Genomic DNA, 12,130 nt, shown 5'->3' on the forward strand with positions numbered 1-12,130 from the left:
TTCATTAGCAGATCTCACTCACTCCATGCAGAAATTAGAAAGCAAAATGAATGAGGGATGAGCAGAGATCCCTCCAATGCCCTTTCCTACCACTGCCTCCTTCAAAGTAATTTCAGCCTAGCAATGGGGTGGCAGCACCACCTAGTGTGTCTAGAGTTTACTTCAGCATTTCCAATCAAAGTATTAGAGCTGAGAAGTGCCATTTAATTACAGTTTTCTCCACAGTATACAAATGTAGCAGTATAATGATTTCTTTGCAGCCTAACCACTACAGAATCAAAATACACATATCTACCGCATACCAGCTCTTCGTTTTTTTCCACTTTCATTAAAAAAAATTAAAATCTGGTCTAAACTATGTACAAAGTTCTGAAAGAAGAAATTTATTTATTGGGATTAAAATACATTCCAATCAGTTTTATGGCAATGGCATATTAACGGCATTCTGTTTACAAAAAATTAATGTGCAGTCAAACACCCAAAATGAAAAACAACATTTATTGGCCAGATTTACATTGGACTCAATTTTAATCTAGATAATGATGTTTACGTACGTATGAACGCAGCAACGGCATTTGTGTGAATCAAAAGTACAATTTAACCCACACAGACAGCTAACCTCACACTATTCTCAGATATGAAGATGCACAGGAAAATATGGTACCAAAGTAATGGACTACTTCTAGTCTACTAGAGTAATAGAGTCCAGCAGTGAGTTACATATCTTTGGCTACTCAAAGAAAATGCATTATTGCACAGTGGATCTGAGTTTTGGGTCTGGTAGAGTTTTTTGCTCTTTTCTACTTTCCTCCATTTCACCTGTGATGTCTAGTTTCATGATGATGTCAATTCAGTGTTTCAGGGCAGGTAGTAAATTGTGTGGAAGGTAAAGGGGGTTGTGAGTCTGGGTTGAATGACCTATTTAGACTCACACAGGTCTCTATCTCCTACATATGCTTGCCTTGGTTAATTTTAAAGATGGTTCCTATATATTTTTGTAGACCCCAAGATTTTATTTACATAGTTGTCTTGCACTTAAACTAAACATTTAAACCTTTACAACAGCATCATGTTTCTTAGATTAAAAAACACTGATGTGTAGAATTTTGTGTTACAGCAGAACTTATGAACATCTATTAATATCTAATATAAAGATACAGATTTCTGAAATAGCAACCCTGCCCCCACAGTATTATTTTTAGAAAAAGTTGATAACAGAAAATATGTTTTATTATAAGTCTTTGATTGTGTTTTTTATTGTTTCTGGCACTTTATTTGCTTATCTCTAAATTCAGCCTCGTTCAAAAGAAATATCTTTGTTTTCCAGTCATTTGACATTGGTCCAGAGGATATCTGTGAAGGTTCCCTAAGGAACAAGACACTAATAGAGCAGGTTCCAGTTCTAACTCTAGCGAAAAAAAAAAAAGTCAGAGAGTGCCCATGAAACTATAACACACAGAGAAAACAACACAATCCTAATCAAAAAAGAAATAGCTGACACCCTCAAATGATCAGAGGTTCCATTGCATGGTTTGACTGGGGCTCCCCTATATGTCACCCCTAATTTCTTGTCCAATATGGGCATCAATATTCCATCAGTATTCCAATATAATTCCAACTCTTGTATCTATATATTTTATGAATTAATGTGGCCCTTTGGGGCAGGAGCAGATGCAACTACTAAACCTATTCCTGTGATCGTTTTGGGTTATTTTTGTTTTTGGCTTTTATTACAAAATAAAAGCATATCTAGCATTTCTAAAAGTGAAAAACAACTACTATGGAAATGACACACTAACTTATTATATGAATCTAATGCTTTCACCAGTCTGAGAACCAACATCAACCTATCAGAAGTAGTACTGGTCACAAGTTGCTGTGAGTTTTTTTTACTAGGTACATACATCATCACATTTATGATGTTACCCCTATGATAGACACTATTCACAGAAAATAACATTTTCAGGCAGACGTCAAAAGATGCTTAGAACAAACAAATGTAAAGTCCTCATTTATTACTTCACATGAAACATTTGAATACGCAGTGACATTTCATAGATTAGGAGAATAGACCAGTAATTCATTTATTGTTTTGTTAGAAAATAATCTGTTTACTGTGTTTAGGAACAATTCTGCTCATTGCTACGTTCTTCTTTAGTTGATTAAAGTTTCAGTTCCTTTGGCATTGCCTCCCCTTTCAGGCCGGCCAATAAATTATGGGCAGCAAGGGCAGCCATGGCATTCCGGGTTTCCACAGTTGCACTGGCGATGTGAGGCAGAATGACTGTAACACAGGAGGACACAGAGTGGTCACAATTTAAACCATGCATTTCCAGTTTTAAAATTCTGCCCAATAGATTCTACATGTTTATACGTGTACCCTAGAAAACAGAATTACATGTCATACTGTCATGGAAATGTAGCATTTGTTCTCAAGTAGCATTCATCTGAAAACGCAATTTTTTCCCATGGATAAACAGCCCTTTCGTTACCTCTTGAATTGTGGTTATGGATACATGTAATGTGTAATGTATTAAGATTCTAGTCTGGTTAGCCTGAACAATGAACGAGGTCTCCGTGAAACTTTTCCTGATGGAATTGTCTGATTAAACTGCTGTTACGAGTTGTTTTCAGTAAGGTTACCACCTGTGATTTTACTGCCCGATTTCTAGTGTTATTAATAGGACAAGGACACTGCACTCTGGAGATCTGAATGCCAGTAAAATATTTCCATTAAAGGCCATGATAGGTGGAAATTAAGGTTTCAGATGCCTCAAGTTACATTAGCACACAACATCAAAATCATGACAACATCCCTTTAAAATTCCATCTGCATTCATTTAATAAGTTGTGGTGTAGTTCATTACCCATATATTTATATATTTATTTTAACAAGCAAAGAGAAGCATTTAGTTACATGATTTTACCCACTGATTAGCCAAACTCACCACAGTTTTTTAGTTTGAAAAGTGGATGATTCGTAGGAAGAGGCTCTGGGACTGTGACATCTAAACCAGCAGATGCTATCTGCCCATTCGCCAAGGCATGATAAAGATCTTCCTGATTTACTACAGCACCCCTGTAATAAGAATACAAATTTGTTAAGGGATGACAATAAAGGCAATGACACATTTTGTTTACCTTACAATGACTTTTAGTATAGTTTAGATACTGAATTTAAAGCGTTATCGCATTGTTAGGGTTACTTTTCCCTAGCAGCTAGAGAACATTTTGAAATCGAACTAGAAAAAAATGGTGGAGTACCTCAAGAGGAAAGATAAATAAGATAAATAAGTAAAAAAATAGGAAGTGAATCCTTGCAGTCTTTTTTTAATTTTACCTGCTAGTATTTATAAACACAGAGCTTCTTTTCATTTTGGAGAAGAGTCCTTTGTTGCACATTCCTTGAGTTTCAGGAGTTAGAGCACAGCACACAAGGAGAAAATCAGACTGCTTTGCCAACTCTTCCAAGGAAACTGCAAAACCAGAAACCAGAAAAAATTTACACATTTTTAGTATAAGTGAATGAAAAATATGTATGCATGTATTTATTTAAATGGCACCATAAATAGAGTTACCACCTTTGACCAAAAGCTGAAAAAGAGGGCAGTAGGATGACATCGGGGACAGAGCAGTGACACTTGGGGATGGAGTCAAGACATTCGAGGGGTATGTTTGTGTCTTGTGGGGACAGGGCCATGTCATCAGGGGTGGTTATTTTCCAGATTATTGCTTGGGTTTTACAGGGCTGAAACCCTGAATGGACAGTTGTAACCCAAACAGTCCTAAGAAAAACTGTTCAGATCAAAACTAAATGGCTGAATAAATCATAAATGTACACAGTGCTTGACAAGGCATAAACACACACATTTGTATAGTTATAATAAATTACACAGTGAAAATAAATAAACCTATGCTTAAGTGATTTAGTACGTGCAGTGAGTTCTCTGTCCCTGAATAGGTGTTTTAGTACACAATCGGGATGAGTTCCCTGCCCCTGAAAAGAATATAATGGAGGTTTAGGTGGTAATAAAAGCAGTTCAGTGCAAGCAGCCATACAAGATGCTACAGCTGTAAGGTTTTGTGTGACTTTAGCCTGAATATCAGGGCTGAGATCAGGGCAGGAAAGGAATATCTGTATGTCATCTGTGTAAAGGTGATAAGAAAAGATGAAGGATGTGATGAGGTCCAGGGCCATTTCTGCATGAGGTAAGGTGAGAACCCCGCAATTTACAACAATTTATAACAATGGGGAAAGTAGGTACGCACCCCTTCTCTCTACCTACCCATAGTCTAGACTCTCGTCCCCCCACCACCCACACGTCACTTACCTCCCCCCCTTAGCTCCCCTATGTGTTTGTGTGTGGGGGCGATGTGGCTGGTTGCCTGGTGCACCCAGCACTCATGCTGGAAAAACAGATTTATAATACCTCCTTTAAAGTTTCCCTTTTAACTAGATGTTCCCTTTCTGCATGTACTTTCCAAGTAAACTATAATGAGAAGCTCATACCAAAATCAACAGAGATCTTGGCAGCTAATTCTTCTCTAGGTGCAATATCATTGTATAGGAACTTCTTGACTCCAAATGGTCTCAAGCGATTGACAATAGCTTCACCTGTAACAAAAGGCAATCACTTGGACAGTTATAGGTCAGTCAACATGAGAAACATAATTTAAACATTATATGCAATAAGATCCCTTACACTGATGTGGGGGGTGCAGGAGAAACAGGGGGGCACAGAACGCAGGTCTGCTTCCTCTATAGTTAAGGAAACCTGCCATTCCCAGCTGCTCTGTTTCCTTCCCCAACATGGGAGCGGGTACATGACTGGACAGGCAGGTGGAGGGAGTGCCGGGCTAGAATTTGGAGCGACTTTGTTATGCAACTGCTTTAAAACTAGTATGAATGTGAGAATAAATATAACGGTCTCATAAAACGGCATAGTAGTTCGTTAGCTATAGAAACATTATTCCCTTTCTTTTAGCACTGGAATCTTGACTTTGATACAGCCCATGTATAAATGTGATAGAGACCTTAGATTGTAAGCTGCACTCGGTCTGGTACTGATGCTGACCTCTACAACATGTTGGTGCTATATAAAGAAAGGTTAATAATATTTACGACTAGCAGGGGAAAAATGCATGAGACAAATATAAACAATGATTTGGTAAGAACATAAGCAAACAAACCCATATTTCAATGTCAACCATTTTTTATTAGGAAAAGCACAAATATATGCTGATTGCTTACCAAACCTATAGGTATTGAATAATGTTTATTTTTACAAAGAGTGAAAACAGAACTTGCCACAAATTCTGTCTCACTATTGATTTCTGAGGGATTATTTAAGGCATATTTCTCAATGAATGAAAATGAGAGTTCACCCTTTGATAAATACTGTTATAAATATCCACTAGAAATTAAAAGAGAGTGAGAGAAATTCACTCAGGTGAATTGTGCTCCATTTTCACATTATTATTATAATTTTAATATTATTTTACATATGTTCTAGTGAGTCTTTCTACATAACCTCCTATGTATATACAGCACTATTCTTTGCTCTCTACTGTTTCCTCAGTACTCACCAATTCTTCCTAGGCCTATGATTCCAACAGTGCTTTCTGTGAGACCACTTCCACACATCCATAGAGGTTTCCATGTACCCCAACCACCACTAGGGAGAGTGTATTCAAAGTTAGTGACTGTCAAGATGCTATAAATCAATAAAACTGCTACTGTATTTGTACCCAAAACTAAATTCATTGCTGCTATGATATCTATCTATTTGGTACGTTACTGTATATTTCCTTTTTGCAGTCATAGGGGGTAAATTTACTAAGCGGCGAAAATTTGCCAGCGACGGCTTTGCAGCCATCGCAACACTTCGCCAGGTGAAAATTCGCTCAGACAACGCTAATTTGCTGCAAAGTTGCAACCAGGGTGCCGAACGCTGGCGAATTTTCACTAGCGTTACTTCGGCAATCACAAAGTTCAATTATACCTGGTGCAACTTCGTTAGAGGTCGTTGCTCAGATTAATTTGTATACGGTGGTAAATTATAAAGTTGAATGAACATATATGTTCAGGGAACCTTAATAAAGAAAATAGAGTTGTTATCATGCCCTACACATGAGCCCACTGTATAGTTTATGTTCCATATGTTAGAAATTGTATGGGGGAACCCAGTTACCAAAAAAAATTTTTTAGGACTTTTGCAGCCAATCACTCTGAAAAAAGGAAAAGACGCCAGCGTTTTTTGGGACTTAGAAACTTTTTCCACTAAAAATATGATGTAATAGAAGATTGAGGAAGATCTATGCACTCCAATGCACTTTGCCTGGTCTGAGCTGGCGAAGGCAAGTCTGGGCGAAAGAGGTTACGCTCAGTGGAGTAGCGTCCATTCGCTAGAACGAAAATTCACTGGATAGAGTGCGAATGACCGCTAGCGTCTGTCTCTTTCACTAGCGAAGTTACCCCTGAGCCCCTTGGTAAACCGTTGAAGTGCCTGAAAGCGGTAACGCTGTTGAATCGTTAGTCACTTCGCCCTTTAGTAAATCAGCCCCATAGGGTTCTTAATATAAAAAAAATAAATAGTGCTGTTCAATGCTAGTCTCATAAAAGAGCAATTGTACATTATGTTTTGTTTCTGTTATTAAAAGAAATGTGTGTTGTTAAAAAAAAATGTGTGTTTTCAAAAGCAAAAACAGTGTAGTCAAGGAATAGTTAAGTTAAATACTTCTTTGCTTCCTCTACAGCCTCAATAAGCCTTCGGGATGTTGCTAGGAGTAGTGCAATTGTGAGTTCGGCAACAGCTTCTGTTAGAACATCTGGAGTAAATCCAACCCGGATCCCTCTAATAAAAAGGGAAAAGAGGAAGACAAGGGTTTACCATTCAGAAACACTTTGCTTGCTACCTTGACTTTGCAATAGCTGTGTACAGAATCAGCATATCTTTAAACATTTTTAAAACTAGAGAAATGCTTAAGAGAGGCATTCTGGGGTGCATGAGTATTTTTTTATGTTCATGCCATAGCTTTTGAATGGCCATGCCTTTTTATGCTGTATTGTATGTTGGTGTGCATCTCTAAATAAAATAAGTGTATTTTTATGGGTATACAGATTAGCTAAGATCCCACTCAGAAAGTACTGTTTGTATTATACTGTAGCTCCGTGCACCTCCAATTTCTTTTTAGGATCACAACGTGTTCTAGGTGTGCTAAATATTGTAAATACTCATTGTCAAATGCTCTCCACCTGTTGGCCGCAACTGAACTGGGGCCCAGTCCCTAGTGAAGGGAAACTGAAGCAGCGAAGAAGGTGAGAGAGGTGAGAGCGAGGGAGGGGATCGTTCCTAAAAGCAGGTAAGGTGTGCAGAGCTGTGCAGGTGGGGTGCATGGGGTGTGAATCGCCTGGGGTGCACTATTTTTAATCCAGCCCTGTTCTATAAAATGCCTTTATTAGGTCTTTTATGAACAAATGAAATGTTTTGGTCATCTAAACATAGCCTTAAAGAAGATCATATTTAGGTGACTAAAAAGATGGATGCATAATAAAAGTTTTTTCCTTTGTTTAAAAAAAAAACAGAAAGAGTTCAGATCTATATATGACTATAGTGTTTATGTGTGTAAGTATGTAAACTGCAGCGTTATGTGTTATGTAATCTAAGTGATATTTTTCTGCATGCTGCCTTACCTGTTTTTTAGTTCATCAAGTGATAAGTGGTCGTATCCAACAGACATAGTGCTAACAACTTTCAAGCTAGGACCTGTGGTGGATAAAGAAGCCAAATATAAGCTAGATACTTGAGAAGCAACAGGTTGACATCAGTGTGATCAAAAATGATAAATTATGGATATTAAAAAGACACTTTAGTATTTTTCACCCAGCCAATAAGTATAAATCACATTCTGCTACTAAGTGGAGCATGCAGTAAAAACAACTACAGTGATATTCCTTCCAGAAGTACAGGAACAAAACAACTGCAAAGAGTCTCTCAAGCCCAGACTGGAAATCTGTTGATCAGCAAATGCCAAAAGTACTGCTAAAAGATGCCATTGACAGTTACTATTGGTCCACTCAGAGGAATTTGGGGCTTTTGTGTGCCAGGGCCTATTTTAAATCTCAGTCCAGTCCTGGCTTCTGGTATATGTCAAGAAAACCAGCCTCCTGACAGTTCTTATCACTGCCCGTTAGGGAGCTAGCACACGGCAGATTCGGGGAAATTTAGTCGCCTGTCACCTAATCGGCTCTTCTGCGGACAATCTCCCCGAACTGCCTTCCCTCTGCCTTCCACCTGCTATAATGAGAAATGCCAGCGCCAATGCACTCGCGGCAATTCGATTTCCGAAGTTGCCTTACGAGGAAACTTCAGACGACCGCGGAAATCGAAGGGCTGATTTACGTAGTGGGCGCCCCTATGCCCACTGCCGTTCGTCGCCCCTGTCCCCTCCCCTTTATTCGTGCAGATTTTCATCATCTGGACTGGAGCAATGGGGATTGGCGCATGGGAATTTAAAAAATTATTGTATCTCCAGCAGATCCCCAGTGTTTTTTAACCAATGTGCGTGTGGTTGGGCAGCATGCCGCCCCCTAAAATCCTGCCGCCCTAGACCAGGGCCTAGGTGGCCTTTCCACAAATCCAGGCCTGCAAGCGACTAAATCTCCCCGAATCTGTCCGTGTGCTAAAGCCCTTAGGTTTACTGCGCAAGAGGAGATTTGGGGACATTTTGCTTACCTATTGTGTTCAGGGGGAATCACATTAATGAATCAGCCTTTTTCAGGCAATGATTCTTAACTAACAATTTGAAAAACATATTTTCTGTCGTTTTCATTTAATTTACATTGAACACAATGTGAGATAGCAAAGGGTTGATGTTGGGTGCTTTGAGGCTGTGTTTTGAAATGATGAAAATGGAAAAAAATTAATTCATTGTGTCCTTAAGCCTTATAGATATAGTGTGTGGCAATGTCAGACTGGCCCACCGGGATATCAGGAAAATTCCCGGTGGGCCCAGGTGTCAGTGGGCCTTTTGATTCTAACCATTTGGCCTATTTCATGGTCACTCCTTATTTCTTTAATAGGCTTAATAAGGGAAGAATAGAGTATAGTATGTAGAGATAAAAGACTAGAAAAATAAAGAGGTTTAGTAAAGAGAGTAGGAATATTCATATAGAAAGTAGGCCTAAGGTCTAAGGTTTTCTTGTGGGCCCCTGGCAGACACTGGTCTGTGGTAAGAGACTTAGCTACTGTGTTTACAGACAAATGACAACTGCCCTTTGCACACGCTTTGCTATCGTTGCAGAAGAATTTTTTTAAGGTGGGGGGCACCTTTGTGGCTCTGCTGCACAAGGATTTTAAAGCAGACAACTGAAGTACAAGTAATAAGTTTAACTTAGGTTTTACCACTCATGCAGCTCATTATGACAGTGATAGAAGGCATTGTATCATTTTTCAAGATAATTCGGTCACGGAATGGATCACTGGAGTCTATGGATGAGATTTAACTGTATGTGGAGGGCCAAAAAGGATTATATAAGTAGTGCAAATACCCATCAGTCAAGATCCCTACCCACACTTTTATAATCTTACTAGGTCTGCTGTCTGTATTTAATGTATATGCTGAATAAAGTGTCACTACACCTGCACATAGAAAGAAAAACTGCAGCAGGAGAAACATTGAAATAACGTGTAGGCGCTCACATACTGTATGATTACACCTTATCATAAGAAAGAATATTTCAGTGTTAGTCTATGGGGAACATACTTGAGCACTTTTATACTACTTAAGGCTTTAAAGCACCCAAAATAGTGCCAAGTACTTTTAACCTCAAGCAAGGAAGCTTACCTGCAGCATCCAGCACTTCTTTATCTATCTTCTCTGTTAAAAGACAATACAAGGCATGAATTCCAGAGACCTTTTTGAGAAGTTCAGAACGTGGAACTGGATCATCTGAATCCCATTGCTGTATCTCGCAGCTAGCAGAGAAAATAATTTTACTAAATTGTTCTCTGTAATTTTGATTTGATATTTGAAAGATTTTTTAATGTTGTTTTAATCTGAACACGTTTTAAAAGGAAGCTGAACCAGAAAACACTGGCACAAAATAAACTTCTATTATATGAATGTGAATGCTACAACGATAGTTGGCGTTATACAAAAATTATTTCCAGGATCACGCAGCCGATTACAACATATGCATATATAATACACCCTAAAACATAAAAGTGAAACTGCAACATACTCCAAGGGGCACATTTACTAAGCTCGAGTGAAGGATTCGAATAGGCTACTACGACCTTCGACCTCGAATTCGAACTAAAAATCGTTCGACTATTCGACCATTCGATAATCGAAGTACTGTCTCTTTAAAAAATACTTCGACTACATACTTCGCCAGTTTAAACCTACCGAGGTTCAATGTTAGCCTATGGGGACCTTCCCCATCACTTTTCTAAGTTTTTTATGATCGAATAAAAATCCTTTGATCGATCGTTTAAAATCGTTCGAATCGTTCAAACGATTTATATTCGTAGAAGTAGTAGCAATAGTATTTGCGCTAAAATCTTTCGAATTCGACATCAAATTCGAAGGATTTTACTTCGAGGGTTGAATTCGAGGGTTTATTAACCCTCGAAATTCGACCCTTGATAAATCTGCCCCCAAGTGTGCCATACATAATATGCCTAATATGAAGTCAGTGATGTAATTTCTGAATGCACTTGTAAGCAGTTGGATCTGATTTTGTACGGAAATAGCCAAAACATCATCTGAACAAAAGGTCTTATCACATTCCTTGTGTTTATCATGTTCGTGTATATCTTGCCTTGTATACACCAGCACTCCCTAATCCAATTAGTGGGTAGGAGATTGAACATCTATGTGAATGAATGAATACAGCACTGTGGAATGCAGCAGCACTGTATTCATATGGCAAACCGAGTTCTTTGTGGTCCAATCTTTAGCATACCACGGGTGCAAAATACAGGCAGGTTGGAAAAGCAAAAAACATGGTTGTTTGCATCTGGGTTTTTTTTGCACTTTGCACCCTTCACTGCACTTAAATTACCTCTAGTGTGTCTTCAAAATATTAGTCAGACTAAATTGTTGTATTTTCACTTGCCAGTGCACAGGAATTGGGTTCAAGTCCTCCTTTTCTATCCTGAATTTGTTTAGCCGTCCCTGAAATAACTTTTCAGATATATGAGGATGTTCAGGTTTTTTGTTTTAAAATTCAATCACTCATACAAGTTTTTAAACTTCTAATTAACTGCCAAACATGTATCAAAACGCAGAGTACCTTAATAAATTGTCCTCTGTAAATTGTTAAATTTTTGTTTGCTCTTTAAAGTGACAAGACATTGATATTGGATTATTCAAAAATGTATAGCTGTTGAATAATCTCTAAGGAAGATTAAAAAACAAATATATACCCTTGGTGGAAGTACTTCGCTGCCAGAGGCCCCTTGGTTCACAAGAGCTGAGTTTGCTTAGACTACACAATCTGTTGCTTTATTAGACTTAATTTGTTAATACTGAAACCTTTGCAGTGAATCAAACCTACAAGTTAGAAACGCAATGGCTGTGCTAGTCACAAACAGAACCAATAACGGAGGTCATGGATATTCTTGTATCTTTACATTTGTAACCCATATAAACACTATAAATATGTCTAAAAGTATTTGAAGCTATGTGTTCCTCTGTGTCACATAACTACATTTCCATCAATATTTTTATGCTTGAATTATTTTCAAAACTCTTGTTTAAATGTAGAAATTTGTAGATAAGACCTGAGTAATAATACAACTTAAGATCAATGCAATTAAAAAGATTATTAGCTATCACATTATTACATACCTTCCAGCCTGCTGAAGGGCCTTCAGACCATCTGGAGGAATTCGCCTGGTGATATAAACCTTTGGCAAGTTTCTCCCAGCAGTATTCATTGCTTGTAACCTACAACAGGTGTTTAACCGTGCTACCAATGTCTTATGCAGGATGTTAAAACGACATGAACTCCACATAGCAGTCCTGATGATAATTTTAGCAAACCTTCTGGCTGGACTTTGGATTTTACATGTGCCAGATGATCAGGACTTTGGGGATTTGGGTAAACAGAGAAAGTGGGAGG

The 12,130-nt window shown here is 38.3% G+C and overlaps 1 protein-coding gene across 1 annotated transcript; it reads right to left on the reverse strand.

The window, feature by feature from the left end:
* Positions 1-370: 370 nt before the first annotated feature.
* Positions 371-12,070, reverse strand: LOC398631 (glyoxylate reductase/hydroxypyruvate reductase-like protein; the record flags this gene model as incomplete). The annotated part of the gene is given in 9 exon segments (NM_001171867.1): positions 371-2,284; positions 2,949-3,079; positions 3,341-3,476; positions 4,511-4,615; positions 5,587-5,675; positions 6,738-6,854; positions 7,694-7,766; positions 9,847-9,977; positions 11,857-12,070. Coding segments are annotated over 9 exon segments (1,071 nt in total). The 3' UTR covers positions 371-2,162.
* Between the last annotated feature and the right edge of the window lie 60 nt (positions 12,071-12,130).

Source organism: Xenopus laevis, chromosome 1S (assembly GCF_017654675.1).
Source record: "Xenopus laevis strain J_2021 chromosome 1S, Xenopus_laevis_v10.1, whole genome shotgun sequence".
Classification (NCBI taxonomy): domain Eukaryota; kingdom Metazoa; phylum Chordata; class Amphibia; order Anura; family Pipidae; genus Xenopus; species Xenopus laevis.